The following is a 25,415-nucleotide window of genomic DNA, read 5'->3' on the forward strand; positions in this document are numbered from 1 at the left end:
AGAAATAATAAATTTGATTAAACAACGGTTATCTCAAGTTAGTTTTTACTCTCCGCAATGTCCTACGGTTACTAAAACCACTAGAGTGACAAGCTTCATTTCATGAATAATTCTATTGTATTTGTATATAGGTCACGTCATTGGATGAGCAACGAGATCAAACGGGAGCTTCGAGCGCGGTGAAAATTATATCTGTGGTGAAAACAAAGAGACATATTCTATTTTGAGGCATATCACGTTCGACCTCCGCCTCAAAAGTTATGATAAGACGCGTTGTTAAGAAATGAGCCTGGCTCACTAATGCACTATTTTAATGAAGTCGAATTGGGTTAAACTTTGTTAAAGAACATTCTCGAAATTCAAAAATTACTTATCAAACTCACTTCTCATCTAAAATAACGACGGACTTTTGTAGATAGTTATTATAACATTTGCTTTAAATGTTTGTATAGTCTTGTCCGTCAATTGATGTTTTCAGTACTAGTATTAAACGCATACGTAACGTGTATGCGATTGCAGTAAACAACCTATAATTGGAACAATAAACTCCATCAAGTACGAGTGATGTTCGATTATTGATTTGTTATTAACTATCTCATTATATGGTCGAGCTGATAGAGGCGTTTATCCATGAATTTGCATAGAAGAACACGCGTTGATTGAGACAAAGCAATAGTTTAGTCACGCAAGCGCGCGTAAGACAATGACAGAACAACAAATTGAGCAATTACAATAATATTCATATTTGAATACGAAAATTACTTTAGTGATTATTAAATCAAATTATTACATGCTTTCCAATCATGTACACAAACAAAACTTTAAATATTGCCAGGCTTAATTTATGCGAATATTTGACCTATTCACAGTGTCGGTGTAGGCTGTTTAGGCATTAGTGCATCGTGGTATGTCATTGCTGTCGCAGGAGCATGTCACTGGAGGTTAGAGCTCTCCCCCCGCGCCCCGTAACCCCGGCCCGCGCTCTCCGCCGCCGGATCAACAAACTCTGCAAGGTTGCATCGCGACTCCGCTATCGTTAGCTACAGTTACGATATCGCCCGCCCTTCTCCAACATACCGTTTTATTTTATTACATTACTATCATATCGATATTGTGGTGAAGGTCTTTTAGATTATACTCCGAACTCGCACAAAGGCTGAATGAGTAATATAAATTTGACTAAAAGTTGTAATTGTTGGTTGATTGTTATCAAATTTATTTATTTTCGAGTACCCTTGATTTATTGTAACATTCTAAAATCTGATATGAAAAGATCAAGTTATAAGGACCAAACAAAGTCATTTTATTTCATTTATATAAATACACAATTATTATTTCTTTACTTTGGGGTTTAATAAACAACAAATAATGGCATTTTATATATAATTTTTGCAAAATATTTAAAACAATAGCGACTATTTCACAACTGCCACTTTGATGTCGATGTTCATTTTTGCTCAACTACTTTTAAAATAATTTGAATACTATATTTTCAAATATTATTAATCTATAATTTTACTACATTTATTAATTATGTTATCTTAAATCGTTTACTCCTATACTATATTAGAATTTACTTGTCTGTTGTAACCCTTAGCGCCATCTATAATCGAGTAGCTGTAACTAACTGTGCTACTAACTTCAATTTAATAACAGCACTAATAACCTTTTTATATTTTTGGTATATCCATACAAAATTGATAAAATTAACTAATAGTATAATCGGCCAAAATAATAATAACGCATATACTCTTGTTAACTCCCTATTGTATTATATAATAGTAAGTCTAAATATGAAATAAATATAAGTATTAAAATTTATGCATTAATTACAGAGAAATTGTGAAATGCCTTAATATGGAAATTGTAAACAATTTTTGTAGAAAGGTTTATGCGAACATAAATAACAAATGACGTAAGCGCGGGTAAATATGCAATAAACAAACTGAGTCAAGAACGTCATTTTTCTGTAAGGAGAGCGACGACCGCTAGCAGCTTGTTCGTGCGTCATCGTCACTGCGGCTGCGGGTGCAAACCTAGGTATTATTTATGCTGATAAATCTTGATTATAAATTCTATTGATTATCATATCATAATATTTTAATTTTATACTTTACGCCATAGATAAAACCTATTGATATTCTTAATTCATTTAAAAAAAAAACGTAATTATCGAAAAATATGGGTTGTTTTAAAGTTTGAAAAGCTAAATTTGTATTTCAATATAATCCAGCCAAGTAGCTCCATCTTGCGAAAGTTCTTAAAAATATTAAGTTAAGGCGGACCGCGCGCCATCTAGCGGAATTTTCCGGAACAAAGAGGCTTCGAAGCACTGTTGTGACAAAGAAATTCATGAAAATGCCACTAGATAACGCTTTTAACGAAATGCGTTGCTAAGTCAGTAGGAACATTTTTTAACAAACCTTAAAATATATATATCAACTTATTGTTAGTGTAAAGAGCATTCTAAATTTTGAAGTAAGATGTTTCAGAAGTATTTGTTAAAAACTTAATTGCTGCTAAAACGAGGCAAATCAAAAGTCTAATTTAATTTACTTGTGAGGTTGTTTATGATGTACCTATAATAATTCAGGTGAACAATATAGTTAAACGAAAATATAAATAAAATAAATCAATGACAAGAATATTCATCTATTTGTCTCGGTGAACAAATGTTTGGGTGGGCGACGACGAACTATACGATATATCAATGTATGTATTTTCTTATTTGTATATTATTTCGGTGACTGTTTTGTGACAAAAAAGCTATAAGTGTAAATGTATTTTATTCCTCTATTCGTTTTATCTATAAATTCAGGAGTAAAGCTATTTGTTTTGACTTTTAAAGTACCTACACGAATATTTTTTTAAGTAGCTTAAAAATATAAATAGCCGTTTTATTGCATTTAAAATATCGAAATTTACAAAATTAGAAATTCGTACCACAAATTAACGCGCGAGCATAGTTAATGCACGGTATAATAAACCAAATGAATGTTTCGTATTTACGAATCAGTGAACAATATTTATAAACATGAACATTAAAAGTAATAATTATCGTTTGTATAATTGTACTTCAGAGTATAAATTGATGATACATCGTTATAGCACCTTAAATTGTGATAAGAAAAATATAAATAAATATGAATGTATTATGTACTGTAACCTCCAGTCGACTTTCTGACTATCGTCCGGAACAAATACACGACTGACCTACAAACAGTCGCGTACACAGAAAGATTCGTTATCTGTCCTTGTTTACCCTTAGTGTAATCGGGCAGTGCGGTAGAGACGGCAAGTGTTGTTACGATGACGAGCCTCTGTTCTCAATGTCAAGTTCACCTATTATTATTAGTTCTCAATGCCACTAAACATACACAAGTATAATAAATAGCGCAGAGCTGGTCAGGCAGAAATACGACTATTTGGAGATCGAACTATTTTTCTCAGCGGCTTGTTTGACTTCTTGCTTTTTATGCAATGTTTTTTTACTTAATACCACCTTTACACGTTCATTTAGATGATTACCCTTTAATGTGTATACCTACAGTACTTAACGTCAAAATTCAAAATCATTGCTTTTATATACCAGTAGGTTTATTTAATAATTTTGACACTGACCTTGTTCGTAAACATTACAAGTTGAAAAAGATTAGATAATATTAGATAAGGAAAAAACGCATAATAAAGAATATCCTCGTAACGATCATTGTTAAAGGTTAAAATTATACCTACAAGCAAAAAGTTGTGTGTATAATATGCTTACAATAATGTTAATAACTTACAACGCATATTTTTTTAGGAAAACTACTAAGTTTTCTGCGTAGAATAATTATGTGGAAAAAGAAACAACTTCCTCCCTTAGGTTGGACGTTATGTGACAGATTTCATCGAACATAAGCAGATTTACTTAAGAAGTGTTATAATATCCCAACACAAATTAAACACATGATAATTTACTGGCGCTTGTCCAGCATTAAACCCGCTCACGATCAAATTTTCTATCCATTTGCCTAATATTTAAAATTAGTACAACCCGGTAGACGTTGTCCCACCAATTTTCATGGCGGTTGAACGATATAGAACTATAGAAATTGATGTACTGCCAGATGTAACGCCATCTAGCGACGAATTATAATAAAGAGAATGGTATAACAACTTTCTCGATTCAAAAAAAAATATATGGAATTTGCATTGACTATTGCTATATGTTGGCCCTCTTACCAAATGTCGGTTCTTGCTACAAACTTCGGTTTGTTTAGATATTTTTAAATGAATATGGATATGATAGGGACTTGAGTATAGACTAGATGCCATTCCAATCAAAGAAAGAATAAATATACAAAAAAAACCTTAGATTTAGGTCTTCCATGTAATTTGATTAATAGCCTCAGTTGTATTGTGCACTGCTCAGAGTTGTTGATTTATATATTTTTATTTATAATACTACACTATACAATTTAACTATTTGCATCTACTTTAATAGGCTATTTGACTGGTTTTTAAAATCTATTTTTATTATTTAAGAGGTAGAGGTTAAGGAACCCAGTAAAAGTTGTTATTTTTAATTCTAGTACATATTTGCTGAAAAATATCAAATTAAAAATGCTATCTAGCGCGCGAAAACGCTACTTTGACAATATGGCGCTGCAATGAGGTCGGTGACGTCACTTGCCTGTATTGTAATCTGTGGCACATATAATCCACATACAGTAGGCAAACGAGTTTAACGAGCAAGTAACGTCATCATAAGACCGACCAATCAGGAGCGTTTTGTGTCACGTGACAAACATTTAAAAGATTGCATTTTTATATATGGATTTTTGAATTAATTAATTATTATTTTCAACTTTCGTTAGTAAATAACCTTTTTTAAACTCATAATATCTACTGATTACAATAATTGACACTTTATTTTTCTGAAAACAGTTTCGTCGACGTACAAAGCGCCATTTTTTCGCAAATCCATGATAAATATCATAGATTATTTAAGTGCTCGACCAATGATATCGCGTCAATTCGCATCAATTTGGTATTTGTCTTTAGTGATTGGAATAGGTATTATAAGGCTATAAACCTGTAACTTTAACCTTTACATAAAGTTTTAGTAGAATTAATTAAGAATTTGAACTGATTTATGATACTAATTAAAACCACTTAGAGGTATATTATAAAAATAAAGTCTTTTAAAAAAAGATTTTATAGTTTTTACACAATAATGAATTGTCGTGACGAACGTTTCAATTTTTGCCATTTGAATTGGATAAACGACGGAACCTTTTGCTGAATCTATTTTTATACTTAAGCATAGGAAGTTTTAATTATTTTGTGACTTAAATTTTAGTTACATATTAATCTTGGTTTTATGTATGATAATTTATACAATAATTGTATAACGATAATAATATTCTCATTAAATTACAGACAGACTGGAAAATGGGCAATCTGGTGACATGTGGTGAAATTGGCACCATACGAAATATTAACCATGTCTGACATCGTCAATGCGCGCGCCAGTCTAACCATAACCAGGTATTATTGTATGGTAGTAGAATATACGACAATTGGGCATTGTTCTAGTCCACCTGGGTAAGTTCGTACATACCACGAAGTAAACTGATATAATTAATAACTAAATTCGATTAGAAAAAATAATTTTAAGAGATATATATGCATAGATAGGAACAAATATTATATTTTTATAGGTAATACGATCAGTATAACGTTAATTGATCGTACCTAATCAGTAATATTATTAAATTGAGTATAAACATTCACTAATCCATAACAAGTACGGTAATAATACTTATCAGCAAAAATAACATATAGATATTTGAGCGTTGTCTGTAAATTTGTTTTCACCCAGAGGTCGATTATTGTTATAGAGAATAAAGAAATGTCTCCAAAATGTTTTTTTGTTTTTGTTAAATTTAATATCATCGGGTAGATCTTGACCTGAATTATTGCCTATCCAAAGTTTCATAATATCGTATCCATCGATAATTATTTATTGTGATAAGATTTCTCGGTGGTCACATAGTTACTACTGGTTGCTAGCAATCACGAATGAAAGTTTGAGAAAAACTTTTAAGTATTAATTTGAACATTTCTAACATTTTATTTACTCTCAATTCCAAAATGTTTTTATTTATAACATTAAATCGCTCCAAAAATAAGGAAATCGCTTGACAAATAGAAGAAAAAGGTTCTGAACATTTTATCATTGTCAACGTATTTCTATTCGTATTATTTTAATAGTTGCACAATAAAGACTAATACATAAGCTTGATTCGATACTGACTATTACTTTCTTACTTTATTATTCGACAAAAACTGAAGATAAACTCTTACTTGTACTTGTGTAAAGACAGTACGGGTACCTACATGGTGATGTTCATAAGTTACATGTTAAAACATACAATTCGAATAGTCGCAGTATGCAGCACAGCATTGATTCACTATTATATAGCCAAAATCGACTTATAGTAGCAGGCAGGGCAGTAGAGGCAGTGTCAAAGTGCAGCTAGCCGACTGGGTGGCGGGCGGCGGGGGCACGCACTTCCTACTGCAGTATTGATCGCGGCCGTGACTCACGCCGCCCTTGCCCGACATTCAACTCCCTACTGCCCCCTCGCCCCGTGCGTTATCGCATCTCGCTGTCTATAAGGAATTCGGGGCGCGGTGGCAATGTTAGCGTTAGTTCTTACTAGTGATTATTTAAAAATTGCTTCTATTCTTTACAAGAAAGATATTTTAGTAATCCAGACGCTTCTGAAATTTTTTTTATTCTGGATAACGAAGATTGATAACAATGAAATCCCATTAACTTTAAATTTAGATATATCTAATAATTTTCCTTGGAACCTTTATTATTTATTGATTAAATAATATTTCATAACTGTTCAATAAAATCCAAAAGTTAATATTTTTTTTCTTCAAAGTTTTGGAACCATAAATAATTTTGAGTATTTATGATTCTCGAATAAAGACTAACTGAATATTTTAAAAACGTAATCGTAGTGTAAGAAAGGAGCATGCAGAAATTTCGCCAAGGCGTAGCGAGGTCAAGCGTCTGTCCAGCACCCCGCTTCGACTGGGAACCCACTTTATAAAAGGACATTATGTAAAGTTTTTATAAATGTCTAAAATCTATATTAAAAATATATTGATATTTATAAAAATTTAATAGAATTGACGTTATTTTAATTACCTGCTTATTATATATATGTATAAACTAATATATTATTATTATTGAAGTTATATTTAAATTTAATATTTCAAAAGACGGAAATGGTAGCTCATTATTTTTTTCATTTCTAATATTATTACTCCTTAAATTCTTATAAATATAATTCTTAGACTGTAAACAGACGGAGACAACTACCTACTACGTACCCCCGTGACCAAGGCACCCTACTAACTTTAATTTCGTTATTACATTGAGGGAAGGAAGGCAAGAGGGTGCCGTCTTCCAAGTTAAGATAACTTATGAAATGTTGTTTCTTGTTATATGTAATATAAAATACTGTACAGATTAATAAAAGTAACATATTGAGATTCGTGATTGTTTTTTTTTTTATCCGTTATAATTACTTATTCAATGTTATTTTTCTAAGCAATTACTTTCGAAATATTAAAATAGCACAATCAAAATAAATGAAAAAGTGAGTCATAATAGTTTGTACATTTAAAATTGAAAAAGCTCATACATAGCCGAACAAACGTAAACTAATTTCTTGACATTTAAAATTAATTAAACTATAAACGCTTTACGGGCTACACGTCTATTCCATTCTATACGATGTTACGTATCATTAATGACATCATTAGTCGATGACGGAACGGTTGCAATAGTCACGTGACGTTAGAAGACGCATCGAGACGCGAGGAGGGTACACTTTCCCGTTGCGCGAGGGTATGGCCGCCCGATCGATGCCGCCCCACGTTCACGGTCAACGCCCTCCGCCCGCCCTACGCTTCCGCGTCACCCCCCTGCATCTCTCCCCCGCCTCACCGCACCGCACGTCTAAATATACTTCCTACGACCCTTCAGACCGCTGTTATGAAACACAATTAGCCTGACTATTTCAAGACTGTAATCGTTCGACGTTGGCAGGAAGACTAAGCAACTGTTCGAGCTTCGAATCTATAAGTGGATCAACACGCCGAAGTAATCTTTTAAACTATTTTAAGTGTATTCGTAAATGGATATTGAATGCTAAGTAATACATAATAATATGTACTTTATATCATAAATACATACTGAATTAATATAAATCAATACAACATATGCCGATTATATTTATATTCAAATATTATATTTTTGTCTCATCTATACCTAACTAGTTCATATTCCAGTAGTAATAGTTTAATGAATAGCGTTCTCAGTTTCATTATCACAAAGGTATATTAGGAGTAAACGGCCTATTGTTTCTACTTCATGGGACCTGTCTATTTATGAACTGACTATGAATTGTTTAGACAGAAACTAGAAACCTTATTACAGCGAACTTAACAGATCCGGTACTAACTCTAGTGACTGAAAATTCATGGAATCGAACTTAACGCGGGTGTATGAAACGGAATGTACGCATTATACGTACAATTAATTTCAGTTTGAACTTCGGTATATTTTTATTGAAATGCACGATTATTTAATAATGAAGTAATTTATATGTAATTTGTCACATTACGCATTAATACGATTTCTATTTTAAAGGTTAATTAATTTACCTCTACCTTAATAGGTACTTGTATTGATATTAAACATAAAAGGCGTTATTAAGTTAGAGAATAAACAAACGTAAGTGCTAAAGCAGCTAGCCATTATAGACGTCTACTAAGTACATCCTACTTTAACATTCATCGGATATTTACCCCTTTAATGGCACAGATAGCAAATATTGCCGAGCGACATGGCTTCTTTTTGTCCTATCGCCCCAAGGATCCCTTCTAGACAAGAGCATTCATTCCTACACCCTGAATATGCCAGCCGCTTACATAAAGAAAAAGTAATACAAAAACTGCGTCTGATGCGACGAGGGTCCTCAGACGGTTAAATGTACACGTACATGTATAATGGTGCAGTGAGTGGGTGAACAGACTGCAGTTAAAGCAGGCTGAATCCCGGAAAACTACCGACCCAGTCTAGACATGGGGGCACTTCCCCTGTCCGCCGCCCGCACATCGCACCCCCGCTACCACCCTCACGCTTTCACCGACGACTTGCAGACATTATAAAAACAGAATGCATTGACGCTTTGGAGTTATGTAGTGTATGACATGAAAAAAACCCCTTAAGAATAAAGAATTAAACCCCATTTTCAGGTTTAAATGCTACATATTTTTTAAAGAAAACTTCGTAACGCGGATTTTATGAAAACAATAAACGTTTCTTGCCTTTATTTATCTTGGAAAAAGATTTTCAAATATCACTTAGAGAAAATACTATGTTCTAAAAAACATAAACACAGTGGCTAAATTGTAAATTTTATTAATAAAAAGATGCAGAGTAAGTAAATTTAAAAAATATTCGGATATTTTTTAAATTTACTTACAATAATTTGATAATCTTTCTCTTTTGTAAGTCAAATGTACGATACATTTGTTTGCAAATTAAAATATCTATTTTGGTATTAAGATACTTAATTGGGTAGTCTGGATAGTTACAAATCACATCTTTCGTAAGTATCCTCCAATTGTAAATATATCTGAATATTGTTAACATATTTTGTATTTCTTCACGATATGACCATTGCCTTGAATTAGACTGTGCGATATGCATGATTGACTGTGCTGCAGTGGGTTAGTGAGAGTGAATTACAGGGGGCCGGGTGCAAAGAAGGCGAAGGGGGCTTGCAGACAGGGTGGGCGAGGGTGTGAGGCCAGACGGGAGAAGCCTGACGCACCTCGTTTCCGCACCGACGTGTCGACATACATCCAGACTTGCATTACACACGCTGTGTGATTACACCTCACAATGCCGTCTGTTACGGCTGTACTACGTGCGACTATAAAACCCTAAAGGGCTTATTTGAACGAAGTCCCTAACATGTCTCGTAAAAGAACGCTACGTTTTTTCCTGACATTAGTACTTTAATGAGACGAGATGAATACTTCATTTTTGGCGAAGTTTCAAGATACGAATGACGTGCTCGTACGTTTTGGGTATGAACGTCTGATTTTTTATTTTATGTAAGCGTTTAGGTATATGCTTCAAACATAAGCTGCACATAGTTTTGTCTCAAAGTATATACTACTCAATTGCTGGAAACTATATAAAACTTATTTAACTAAGTGTATTCTTTATTGATAATTTATTTTGCAATAGTAAAATTATTTCATTTTATATTTAAATAAATAAATATACATACCTGAAATGAAACTGAAGAAAAAGTATTTTAATATGACATATTTATATAGAAACATTGTTGAAACATGAAGCTATATTATATCCAAATATACTGATTACTAAAAATAATCATTAAAAAAATATTGCATACATTATGTTCCTAAAGTGAAGCTGCTAAGGTAATGTATTATTAATATATATAAAATAATATACCAGTACTTTTTTCGGAAAATCTAACTCAAGAAAAATTATTTTAATATCACATATTTTTATAAAAAAGTAATCGGGAGTAATAGCTATAGTTTAAACAAATACGCTGATTCCATCCACGACTAAAAAATATTGCATACATATTTCTAACGCGAAGATGCTATGGTAATTGTAATCGAGTTAGATAGCGCGTCCCTGACCGCGAGGGCCTTGGCCGGGGCCGTCGACTTGCTCGCCCGTGCTGCGCCCCTATTACGATTCTTCGCTACGTTACGAAGTCGAGATACATCAGTCTGCCTCTCACTTGCTCCGTAGCGAGAAAAAAGGGATAAACAACTGAGATTTCGATTCGCATACTAACTACCTTTTATACCTCCCTTGATTCTTCTCACGCTATTGATATATAGAACTTCACATATCCTATTGAGTGGTAAGAGCAGTCGTTGTCTCATTGACTTGTTTATTGAATAGAAAATAATAAATATAGCCTTCAAACTGAGGTGCAATGAAACGAGAATGTAAATAATTCATACCATGTGCAGACTTGTTTCGCTTGCGACTGTATTTTATATTTATACGAGTAGTTTTAACAAAAATAAATTATTTCTCGTAATTCTAACAAACATTACAAACTTATTTATTATATTTGTTACAATTGTTGTGTGTTATATTGGTATATAAATTCAGAAATTCGTAGCCGAGAAATTAACCTTTGAGGCTAGAATTTAGCAAGGGCAGGCAGGCGGCTTGCATCAAGTGGCAGAGGGCAACTCAGTGGAGGTCAAACGCCGCACGTCGGGCCGGGTCGTCGGCCGGGTCGCAGCGCCGCGGTCGCATCGCATCGCTAATTTCGTATGCGAACTCCAGCGAAAAGCAAAAACCGCTCGTGTCCGCTCTCACTGAATATGAATTAATATCGTGAAATTGCTCCATTATCATCGGTCTCAAAAAAAATTCCTTAGGTTGATTTAGTTCATTTTCGACGTAACATAAAATAATAATAAATATATCAAGTACTTTAAATTATTATACGTCTATTTTTCTTCTTCTTTATTCGAACTAGTCTTAGTTTAGTGTTTCCGCTTGCAATATTTCTTTAAAACTGCTTCGATGATGAATACGGATTTGTTAAAAAATAATTTTTAGAGCTCCTTTGTATTTTTACAAGGTAATACAATTTCCACTATCATTGAAATGTCATCGGAAACTCAATAATGTATATATACTCTGAGTTACCTGAATCCATATTTAATAACCGATCAACAAATATTAAGTTTAGAAAATACACTACTTGTTTTTAAAATAAGCTTGCGATGTATACTGCTTTTAATTCGTAATTAGGCTGTAAATCTATCAACATTTATTATGTAGTATTTGTTAATAAAAAAAGCATTTCGTCAAATTTAATAAAACTTTAATCAACCTGTTCATTTACGCATCGGATGAAACTGTTGTGGCAACAATTTCGCGTTCGAAACTTTGAACAAGATATGGGCCGGCCGTATTTATTTAACTTCTATAAAATCTATGTAGCTATGTGTGTTATACAAACCCGGTTCCTTGGGTATAATAAACGTTTGTGGATGAGTAAACTGGAAAAAAAAAAGGTTACCAGAAAACCCAATAGATCTCCTCTTGGTAATTTCTTCTATTATTATCAGTACATTATCATATAAAAGTTGCTATATTCTTACACCACAACATGTGGTACCTGAATATACCATCAGTTAAAAGTTTATAACGTGATGATCCGAAAGAGATCAATTTTAACTAGTAAAATAAAAAAGTATCGGTTTGCTAAAATTTACATGATTACTTAGATATTATAGACATTGGGTATTAAACAATCTAAGTACACAAACTATCACCTGGGGAGACTTTTTCATCGATATTTTTATTTGTAAATAAGAAAGCTTAATTTTGTTGCATTTCATTGGAAATTTGCCTTTGCTGTAATTGCATAGCATATAATTGTCCACTTATAATTATAGTAATAGTTTAGAGGTTAGTATTGTTTGTTGATTTGTTTGAAACTTTCACAATACAATATGAAGGTTTAAATGTATGTATTTTATGTGGCGTATTAAGTCGGAAGGAATTTTGTCGGTTGAATTTATTTTCGACTGTTAAATGCTGCAAAGCATACAAGTTATAACAGGGCCGTCGTAATTCAGAGTGAAGGGCAAAAACGCTGCGTATTAAGGGTGTGACGGTCAAGTTTTGGGCCATAGGGAAGGTAGTCACTGCTTGTACCCGGTCTTTTATTTGCTCTCGACATGGCTGGTTATATCAAAACAGAAAATTCCGCCATCTATCTTTTTTAAATAAATGTTAAGTTTAATAAAATTTATTGCCATACGCTATTAATCCTTATTAAAATAAATCACATATGAGTTTTAAGCGTTTTAGAGTTCCGTTTGCGTTTTGAAATTTTGATCAACATAGGTATTAGATATATATATAAATCAGACGATATTTTAACAAATTGTTGATCTATGGTGGAATAGTTCACTTGGGTCGATACTTACGTGTTGTATTATACGTAGGTATAATGCCACTTTTATACGTTATTAATTAAAAAACATTCATTATTAATCTTTGTTTTTAATCATTAATTAAAACTTTAATTTTATCCATGCTAAGTTAGTGTTGTTTATCAGAGTATTTATTCTTAGATTAATTTTGTAAATTTTATTAAATTATAAACAGAAATACTTGTTTTCCTCATGAGAATATATAGTATTTTCTATTAAAACGGTGTGTTATAAGTTTTGCAATTATTCCGGCTAAATGTAGCTTATAAAAATTAGTCTCGTATGACGACAATGCAGCACTGAGTCACAGCTATTTGAGGACACTCAGAAGGGATTCCCAGTACTATTGATCTCGAAGACACGTCATGGGCTCTCCCTAGAGGACAATAGACGCTTTTTGTCTATTCCAAAACTGTTCTTTGCTTAATTTATATAAAAGTTGGACACAACATTGGATACTAAATACCCAAAACGTAAATATGCAACAACAATACATATAGGTAGTATTCAGGATTAAATAAAGACACACAAATATAATAATAATAATAATTTAATGAGTAGTAAATAAGCCTAGAGTTGCTAGTTTATAATTTTTTATACTGAAGTATGAGTACAATTTGTATAAACAAAATAAATTGCGAAAGCATCGAGTATACTTATGTTCTTAAAATAAATATTCAAGATATAAAATGAAATAAGTCATTTAAGAACTATTATGTGTATAGCCTTTTATAGGCATAATAAGCTTTGTCGCGCAACAAATATTCGTAGCCACTTCGTAGCGCCTCTACGGGCGTGCAGTGCACGAGCAGCCGGGTCACTGGCACTGCTCGGCCACTGCACTCAGCTTACTTAGATACTTCTAACATTGCAGTTTTTTTTCTATCGCCACATTCCCAGCCCAGTCAACTGGGTTCATGCCACTTTTATACCGAGTAATAACAAGTTAACTAGCCACGTAAGACCACGCTGTGCGCGAGAACGGTTAAACAACAAGCTTGTGGATATTTTTTTGATCAACCATTATAATGAAATGAACTAGACCTATAACTAAATATATGTACCGAGAAGGTGATCTTCAACTAAGTTTTGAACATATGTATGTTGAAAATATTATGTTTCAACGACTTCTTAATCACAATTTCTCTTTCGTTTATGGCCGATTAAGAATCGCCAGATAACTTTTACGTGATTGATACAATTGAGATTTAGATTTTTAAATCACATTAATTATAAAAATGTCAGTCTAATTCTTCACATGTTTTAGTTAACTTTTCATTAAATATTATAATGTTAACTTCATAAATGCTTTGTATATTGTTCAGTGTCATATTTTTAGGAAGATAAAAGAAATTTAAAAAATGTAATTATCAAAGAATTCAGCACATTTCTACGATAATAATAATCGGAATGCTTATTCCTGGTAATGTTTAAAGGTAGTCAATTTCGTAAAAATAATAGACCTTATCAATATCTAAATGAAAATGATTACGCTGACAAGTGTTGAAAAAAAAACTACCTAATTAAATAATTAATCTTTTAAACTCTCCATTATGTAAGGAACCAACATTACAAGTTTGAGTATTTAACTAAGTATGGCGCAAACATTGAAGATAGTTGACTAATTAATTAATTTAATAGCCTGAACAACGTCCAGATTTCACATTAACACTAGTAATATAAATTCTTCGTTATTAAACATAACAACGTGATTTGAAATCTCATCTCACGGAGAGAGTATGTGAATCACTTTCGACGCGCGCGCATTAGATTCGCATCGAAAGTGCAATGTCCTGCTGAACTTCGCTAAGTGGGTGGGTAGCGCAGTAGTAAATAGAAGACTTACATATATGAAATGTGGATTGGATTCATTGTGATTCGGAACAAATTATTTATCCATTTGATAAAGTATAATTAGTAAATTTGATAATGTTTTTTTCTACTAAAGACACATCTATTTACGTTGAAACAGTCATTTAATAGTTTATATTTATTTTGAAATAAAGTTCTGAGTTTTTAAAAACATAATTTATTTTTACTTATTCGTTACGACTCGAATGACTAGCACTATATAAGGTACATATTATGGTACCATTTATATATACTAGAAATATCAGTGTGTATGTTATCATTCATTGCGTGTACTTTTTGCTTCTTATATTACGGGTGGCGCAGGACAAGCAGTGAAGGGACTGGTATCTAAGCAAGTGCGTTCTGAAATAGTCAAGACGGGATCCATTTCCCGGGCAGCTGCGCGCGTTCGTTGCCCCTTCATAGGGCGTTAGATGCAACGATCTCTATTATCGCCGCGCCTGCGCCCGCGTTGCACTAAACTTGAACTACAAGTGCAGCGAGCGTGCACCTCACCTTCACTGCTTAGAAAGCAACATCTATTGCATTCAGCATACAACGACACACTGCACGTAACCACTGCGTGCTGCGTGCAATTGGTAATCAAGTAAAAGCGAGAGGAATATCTTGCTTTCAGATGTCATAATTACTCGCTCTTTAAATCATTAAATTAAAAGACAAACACTTTGATCCTTAGTAGATATTCTCACGTTTTGTACAGCGGCAACACAATGACTATGTTATCTTAATGTGCATAAAGAAAATATTATTTAAGCGACATTGTTATGACAAATCAATGAAATCGATATGTATGCACAGCATTTTGATTCAATGCTCAATGAATAGTTTTGAAAATACTACTTCGGCTTGAAAGTTTTTGTTTTGTCTGGTGAAATCAACATCAATATTTAGTCATTCGTGTGGTGTTAGCTAAGCCGAGGTGCATGACCCCACTGAACAGAATATCTGAATTATATTTTATATATTATAAATTATATCCAGTTATATGTAGTTCCAAATATATTTAGTATGTATATATATATATATATATATGCGAAAGTAACTCTGTCTGTTATTTCTTCACGCTTACATCACTGAACCGATTTAGATGAAATTTGGTATGGAGTTAGTTTGAGTTTGAATCTCGAGGAAGGGCATAGGCTATTTTTAATTCACCCTCGAGGCGGTAAAATGGGGCTGACGGTTCGCGTTTTATAGGAAAAGTTTTATAAATTTCACGCGAGTAAAGCCGCAGGTTTGCCTAGTAATATATAAATACAAATACTACTAGGTACATCATAAGATAGATAAACATTTGCTGATTTTGAAATACACTTGTCAGAAATGAATATCATTCATGTGCATACATATCACTTTCGTCTTATGATCGCCTGGTACATTGTTGCACCGAAGTGCATTATATTTATTCACTTTTGTTCTTTAAGTGCAACGCAATTAAAGTCAAAATTATATTTATAAATTAAATAATTTATAAAGTTCTCTTCTCTATATAAACTTGTATAAAAAAGACTGACTAAAATATCACTATGTTATTATTAAGAAGGCCTTAATTTCGTAATATACTAGAGAGAGAGGGCACACTAAGGAAGGTTAATCATAACTAATTTCTATATAATAGAATTCATTGAATTAAAAATCAACGTAAATTACATTTTAGAAACTTAATTTTTCTTATTCTTTCCTGAACGATAAATGATAAAAAATCAATCATTATTAAATAAGAAATAAAAAACTTTAAAGCTTACTATAATCAACCAGGATAGCTGAAATAGTAAGGAGTCTCAACGTGGTAAGAAAATACCATGATGCATCTTATGCATTTTAGCCGAGTTATCGTTGTGACCGAGAGTGAAAGAGATAGTCGTATAACAATTATAACATGCACGTGTGACTGCTGTAACTATGACGTTGTTTTGTATATGTATTTATAGTTACGTATACTCTGTTCGTTGTAAAATTTTTATATGAATTTTAAATGTAAATTGAATTTACTTGATTTTTCTTGTTTATTGTGATTACGTATTTAATTATATATCTTCATTCTATTACGGACAAAATATCAAACAGCTTTTTACAATATTTTTTTTTATATTTTATCATTTATAGCCCGATAAAGAATGTAGCTTAATAATATTTGACATTAAACGCCTGTGCAGTGACCCCACTGAGAGCGCAGTTGTAATGACGTAACCGGGACGAAAACGTCACTTCGATCACCACCTTGCAGATCATATAGCCCTGGTAGTGAAAATTTGTTTCACGCAACCTGAATTTTTGTTATATTTGATATAATCAACAACATATTTTTTATTTAACCTTGTTAACAGTGTTTACAATGCACTATAAAACAGCAATGTGCATAAGGAATAATTAATTTAAAGACTAAACGCTTGAGGTATCTTTGACGTGATTTTTTTATCTAAGTTTAAAGAAGGTCGGTCAAGATTATTTAGAATCCTTACTAAAATGAAAAAATATATAACGAAAACTGTACGTAAATGTATTACAAAGTACCCCGAAAAATTAAACTTATGCTTGCAAGAACAAATTTAAAATCTATTATTTTATCAAGGTATAACAAAACAAATTTATACTTATATTAGATAATATAGATCGTTTTATTATTCTATGTTTGTTATCTGGATATTTCAGTCGATGTTTTTTTACAGATGACATGGTTCGTTCTTGACTGGGTCAATGGACGCGCGGGTAAAAATAAAAATAACTCTGAATATGGTGTATTCGTAAACAACGTCTATAGAAACTCGTTGAAACAATCAGTGGTGCATCTTATTTACGATTTAGTTATACACGCAATGTTAAACACATGGTAATTGGAACTATGATTAACTTTAACGAACAGATTATTTATTTTATTAGTAGTATTTCGAAAATCGTATAATTGAAGTTTTATTTGCTGATTATAAAAAATATATGGAGCGAAATAAGTAACAAATATCTAGCGTAGGTAGGAGAGCCTTCCGGTTGCATCCCTGCATCGATCGACCGTGACCATGGAGACGCGCGCGGAGTGCGTGGGTCATGGGCGTGATCGCTTTGTGCTATAACCATTTATCCGAATTGTACATTCTAAGCCGCAATGTATTTATTAATTCTGTTTAATAAATAATTACACTAATTTTAACTATCCTTCTGTATTACGAGTAAGTTGCGTTGATGTAATAATTAAATTACTTCAAGAGGTGGGATAAGAGGATTTAGAAAATAATGTTAGTTTATACTTAATAGTTCCTAGTTCAATAGTAAAATATTTTGCCCAAGTTAGCGATTGTATCGAAAAGTTTATTGTGGAATTAATACTATACTTACAATACAATTTTATCCCTCATTTAATATGTTCTTATTATTTGGGTTAATTATAAAAAATCAAAAACATACATATATAGTTTTACACCTGTGGCATGCATAAGCTGAATGCAGTTTGTAATATAAGAGTTTTCTTATCAGTGACCTTCAATGCCACACCAGCAGCAACAGCGCAGATGTAAAAACAATATTTTTAGTTATAAGCAATTTTATTCAATATTGCCTTTCATATTCGTGTCCAATTTCGACTTATAAGATATATTTCCCATTACTGGGAATATTTAGTCGGCTTTAAATAAAAATCAATAGATATGAGAAGATAATTATTTTTTTATGTTTAAAAATAGCTTTTTGTTGATCCTGAACGGAGAATGATGTTTCGTATTGGAAATTCGTTCCACCAGCACGCGAGCGGGGATTTCCCGGGGAACTTATGTTTTGATTTATATGATTATGATTTATATTATTTATGATAAACTAACTATAATATAGATATAAGAAAATAAGAGTTAAATTACAAAAGGTACACGTACGTATTACTGAATTTTCTAATAAGATTGCTAGTTCGTTAAAAGTAAGGTTGCAGTTTTTTGTAGCCAAGGTCACATCGGATCGGCAATTTTCAAGTTTTAACAATATTTCTTGATAAACATCCATTAATAATTATCAAAGAATCCTGATTAAATGAATTTTATAGAGTATAATTATGCTTTATAAATAATAAATATATTTAATTATTGGTGTCTTAAAGTAGTAAAAAATAAAATTAAAACTACTCACTACGAGTAAACATATTTTAAAATGTATCTTATTTAAGAAATAACTAACGACCTTAACTTATATTTACATCATTGTTTTTCACAATGATATATGTGGCTGTATGTTTATAAAAAAAATTAAACACTATTCATAGCGATAATTGTATAAAATTACAATATTATGTTCGACAGTTAAAAATATGTAGGTACATAACAATTAAGACTATGATGAATTCATCTATTCAGACATACACTAGTCACACTGGGTTTTGGCCTATGTGACAATAGCAGCAGTTAGCCGAACGTGTGACGATGTTTCAATTGTTCCTTGACCTTGCTAGTTGCAGAGTTGTGTGAATGATAGCTTAATTTTACTTCCTATATAGAGCGGCAGTATCTATGATTCGCGTTCTTTGACCGTGAGAGTAACCGATTCGTTCTAATGACGGATGCGCAAATCTAAAAATAGCAGTTTGATGGAAATCAACGCAGTTTGCTAGAATATTAGAGATACAAAAACTTATTTCACGTAATTGACGAAATGTTTTACGTAATGTTTGAATCGGTTACGATTAATAATTGTATTATATTATAAATGACTTGGATGCTGTATCATTTTCCGCAATTTTTATAAATTAATTTGTAAAAACACATTAAAAGTGTACAACGTCATATCATAGTTTTATGTAAAAATTATGTTTGTTACAAAAGCTTTTGTATTCTATGATTTATTTTAATTTCAATGTCGTTGGATACTTTTGGCCGTGACCTCTGCTCGGTCAAATTAATAAGGGGTGGCGCGGGGATCAAAGTGAAGGCCGACGGAGGCAGGGTCGATGGGTTGAACACAACTCGTCGAATTTATTTGTTGCTGGCCATAATACCCAATACTCTTTTTACCATTAAAACCCTATATAAGCAATTAATTTGATTTGATGTAGCTGTTTGTGTTATGAAGCAATTTATGTATTATAAGTGTAGCGAGTGACGCGAGGTGACCTCCGGCAAGGTTGTGAGCCGACACTTCCCTGTGTATTCTATCGTTTATTACGTTCGTATGTTATTTTGCGTTATATTAAATATGCGTAGGTAATTACTAATAATACATATCTACATCGTATTAACAATTCACATTGTTTTTACAATCTTATTTACATTGAGTATTTGTCAGTGATTTTGTTTAATTATGTTACTAAAATTATGGTAACTGGAAGTTTTAGTTATTTATCACTATTATTTATTAACTATTTTAATTTAGTTTGGGTAAGTATTTCATATTTTATAAATCAAATCAGAGTATATTTGAATTTGTAAGTAGTATTTTTATTTGTATAATTAATTAAACTTTTTTTTTTTTAAATGGAACTGACTAAGGTAAATAAATAGTAATTATTATTTGTCGTAGTAAATACTCATATGCCCTATACTTATAAGGTAGATATTTGTTCTTAGTACTAAATATATATTTTACACCGTATCTTAAAGACAATTTCGCGTTTAAAAAATATAAATATTTGTCCTTTTTGGGATAAAAAAATAACGTCTTGATAAATATTTTTCCATGCTTTAACGTGCATGCTTGGATGTAGATGACAAAGTAATATTATGGAAACAATAACAAATCTAGGAAGTTGCTGTTAACCGATTCGTAACTGTCGTGTCGGTATTAAATTGTAAGAGTTTATATAATCGGATTACAATACATTACTTCAGTACATGGAGCTGATGCGGTGATGTAGCAGTTACTAATAAACACCTTTAATTAAATTTGTTATTTTGGTTCATTTTAACGCATCCCACTTTACTTATTACAAATATACACTGAAATAGATTTCCGTCTATTTTTTCTTTTATTCTAGTTCATTTCCTTATTTGAAACAAAACGTACTATTTGCTAAAGTATTAATATTATTATCTTCAAAATATCAAATGTTATATAGATATAGATCGTTTATATCAGTAGGAAGTAATTTTCTCTTACCGAAGGTTATGGTGATAACGCATTACACACCGTTGACACTTGCCATATAAGTGGCTTAATCTATATATAGCGGAATTGTACATTATTGCAAAACCAAAAATTTATGAATGAAGTATGTACCTATTATGTGGTTATAACTTATCTATAATATTCTTTCAAATGTATCTAAAAATCGACATACTTTATGATATCTTATCTTTAACTAACTTATGAAATGCGTTAATTTTGTTGTGTAGTTTGATTAAAATACATTTAGGATTGGTACCGCATAAATAAATTTCCTAAATTTATAAAGAAAGTTACGCCGAGAGAAATGAAATAATAAGGGTGCAGGGGTCGCGCGCACCTGCGCCTGCGCTGCTGACATTGCGAGATAAGATAGGACTATTATTTTGTCACTGCTATCGAACCAATGTCACTGTGACCTTAATGACACCGAATGACGCGCCGTCACCACGCGTTCGTCGCTCTGACCTTGCGATATTTATTTAATCTTCCATTCGCAAAACTTTGTTAGCATATTCATTTTTCATACGCGTCAGTGTTTAGTACATACCCCCAATAAACACTCAAGAAACATTGACACGCAAGTGATGACAGGACAAACAAAGATATAAATTAATAATTAAATATTAGCATTATTATCGAGCAAATAAAATTAATAGACCGTCATAATTTTTATTAATGTTTTTAAATTCGAAATAGTAATTTTACATAATATTCTCATCCAGTAAAGATTAATATTGTAATCTTTGCTTGCTATATTATTATATTATTTATCATTAATGGAAACACTTACTTTATATTTGGTATAAGCAGAATGATGTATTATTTGTTTACTTACCTATCTTAAAGATGCTCTGATAATCCCAACTATATATCAAGGTATATACATATATACAGTATATATATTCCCTGACATCATTACAATTTACGATTGTAAAACAAAATCATTTTATTTTTAATCAGGAACCTTGTAATTTTCACCTATTTACAAGTGACATTTTTTTGAATGAAGACCATGAAAAGCTTGGACGTTAAATATAACATAAAGTCAATTCAAATTACATTATATAAATATAACGAGTGACGCGATCCTTATTATGTTTCAGCACATTATTTGTATTGTTAATCTTTTCCACGTGTTTTACTATTAGATAAAAATGTCTTATTATACAACCTGCGGTAAACACAACTAAAATTTAAATTTCGTGATACAAAAATATTAATCAAGTTCGCTTTGTCTTAGGCTTTTGTACTTTGTCGGTCTAGCGGCTATAAACACTCAATTTACTTTAAGCAGTATCTAACTTTCTGACAATGCGATGGGTCGAACCATTAAAAAAATTATAAGGTTATTCCATCAGGAAACATGGTCAAAGTCATTGGTTGAGATGTGAGACTTCCGCTCTATTAGACTATGAGATGGTAGTGACAGAGAGCGGTGTTTCACACTTGTGCACTTTAATACTCGTATAATTATAGGCTCTCTGATATTAACCGCTGTGGCCGAAATCAGTCACAGGGTCATCTAATGAGTTTCTTTTATGTTTAACTTCTTTCCGTGATTTGTTTAATTTTTTGTATTTAACACGAAAAAAATGACTATTAATTTCGTATGAAATAGTTTTATCATATAATTATAAATTGAGTCTTTGTAATTGTGCTCTTCCGAGATTTTACTTCAGCTGATTGAAACCTCAGATACAATTTCTAAAAAATACATAAAAAGACAGAGCATCCCTTTAAATTTATTAAATGTCCACGACCGTTTTCCACGATATCATTGTAGCTATTCATTTTTTTATGATACAATTTATTTAAAATATTGTAGTTAGACAATTTAAACGAATCACAATAATTTCGCACAATAGCAATTTCGTGGCACATAAAAACTCAGCGCAAATAATCTGTCGTTAAAGCCTTACGATTTTTTTCCTTCTTCTAAGTTATAACAAGATTTTTTTTAGTATTTAAAATTATTATTGTGACCATAGTAACTAATTGATATGACTATATATAATTGATATAACTATTAAAAACACAAATCCCTCAATTCAATGTATCATTTAGCCATACTAATATTATAAAGAGGTATAGTAAGTTATATACATAAGTTTTGGTATTTTCTTAGGATTAGTAGTTTTAACGTGAAACTGGATATACATACTTATTATAATATTTTTTTTAATATTACAGCTACCCAATAGTTTTAATGCGGATATAGGCTATATTGTATGCTTAATGTGTTGTAAACCATTATGAGAAAAAACTGCCCAAACTATAGCCGATACACGAAAACTAACTCAGATCATTTACAGAAACCATTTATGTATTTAAAAAACGACTTGCTACTTACACTATGCGATACGAAACAGATTTATTTCTTGAAATGTTTAAAGAAATGCGTAAATTATCGTCGTACGATATATTAGTACAGTATGGCCGAATAGATTAATTGGTGAATTTTGAAGTATCTCAAAAATTTAAGTCTCAGCTGGTAGAAAGTATAACATAAATAATTTAAAAAGTGCTTGAAATGTCTTACCCGTCAAATACGCCATGGCGGCAATTACTAAGATAAACTAGTCTACAATGCAAAATTAATGTACAACTGTATCCGAAAGCATTATCGTCTGCTTCGCTATTGTGATCCGATGGGACAAAACCGATACGACCGGAAAGAGTTCAGGCGCCGGATCTACCAACTTCCAAACTCCGGGCTACCACTGATAAATCTTGACAGAAGAGCCTAATAACTTCTCATTGGAACGATCCAGTAAGCCCAGGACATCTGTAGCTTTTTTATAAAGTAACCAATAACCGGACGAGGAATTTGTTGAGGAGCAAATGTAACTGACCTATTAATAATATTATTATTCAACTTAGGTATATATGTTAAGAATGTTAACCTCGATTGAAACGCATAAAATCTTTCATAGTGCATCCGCATTCGATATCTTCGCATATCGTCATTATCTGTGTGGACATACATAACTTTGCTTTGTTTACATAAATATGTATAACAAGAGTAATCAATGCGGTATATGTACATGTAATTGTAATAAACACGACCTTCATCAATCGTCGTCATCACCCGGAAATTACTATGTAACTGTAACGCGGTATTACAATTTTCCTAAACAGGAAGTATGAAATGGTCAAGGCAAAGAAAAATTGTGTCTAAAATAGGAATGTAATTTCAATATTGTTACTAGACTTTTTTAAATTTATTTTAAGTAAAACTCTAAAAAATATCATAATTTAATCAAATAAGTCGTGAATTAATCCTAAATAATTTAAAAAACCTAGTGATATATGTATATTGCTAACCAATCGAGAAATGAAAACTTTATATCCCTTTAATAACTTTAAAAAAAATGAGAACTAACCTAGATCTGGAATGGAGCTTGAAGGTTCCTCGAAAGGTGGTGGCTTGTGAAGACGCTGCGGTGGTGGCGGCGGCGGTGGCGGTCGCATGCATTGAATAACCGAGTGCGTTGGTGGAGGAGGCAGCGCCGGCGCCGGCAACAAGCACGGGGCGCGAAACTCCTTGCCAGGCGGCGCCGGCAGTTCAAGTCTTCGAGCACCACCCACAATCTCTATTTCATATCCATGGTCCGAAGGTTCGCGCTTCGGCGATAGTTTAGGATAGCACTGCATCTTCCTCTAATACTGTATAGTGTTTATTTAAAACAAAGTCTACGCTTCTTCTACAATTTGAACAAATCTTCACAATTAATCAGCCTCACGATTTTTTCCTACGACTACAAGTGTATACCAATGTATGTTTACAAGGGCGGCGATGTATCGCGCGTACTGGGTCGGTGCGGCGCGCGCCGCTCCACTCGCGGGACTCGTTCGCTCGCCGCGGCCAACTTTCTCTCACTGGCGTGGCGGCGGTCGCGGCCGGACGAAAGTGAATCTGCAGCGTCCCCGCGCGCCCTCGCCCTCAGGTGTCCTGCACCGCCCGCCCAACACTCAACTCCACGTTGCCTGCAACATACCCATACCCAACGTCAACTTTAACCTTATATTCTGACCTCTTCAGTGCAATGCTCTTTAAGTTCCTATATAATTCTAACAGTATAGCAATACTTAATTCATAATTATAAGTATCATATAATGTAACTTACTTAGAATCTACTTGAAAAAGTAAAAATCCTTTCCATTTTTACGAAATTAATATCAAGCATTGCTATTTTTATTTAAATATTTATTTATTGTTTATTTACTGAAATGTTTAAAACTGAATTAAAATACTGTTTAGGGTATTAGTATTTGCATGAACAAAAAAAAAAAAAAACAAATGTTGGAAATTAAAAAATAAAATAAATATTATTTAAGGATTTTTCTATAAGTGCTAATAGTTTATCTATCGT

The 25,415-nt window shown here is 32.3% G+C and overlaps 1 protein-coding gene across 1 annotated transcript in view; it reads right to left on the reverse strand.

Moving 5' to 3' along the window:
• Window positions 1-24,904, reverse strand: part of LOC125064448 (ecdysone-inducible protein E75) — an 82,057-nt gene extending 57,153 nt beyond the window's left edge. Inside the window, exon 1 of the mRNA XM_047671467.1 lies at window positions 24,426-24,904. Coding sequence (XP_047527423.1) covers window positions 24,426-24,696 — 271 coding nt within the window. The 5' untranslated portion in view covers window positions 24,697-24,904. The remainder of the gene's footprint in view (window positions 1-24,425) is intronic.
• Window positions 24,905-25,415: the final 511 nt, after the last annotated feature.

Source organism: Vanessa atalanta, chromosome 6, assembly GCF_905147765.1.
Source record: "Vanessa atalanta chromosome 6, ilVanAtal1.2, whole genome shotgun sequence".
In the NCBI taxonomy this organism is placed as follows: domain Eukaryota; kingdom Metazoa; phylum Arthropoda; class Insecta; order Lepidoptera; family Nymphalidae; genus Vanessa; species Vanessa atalanta.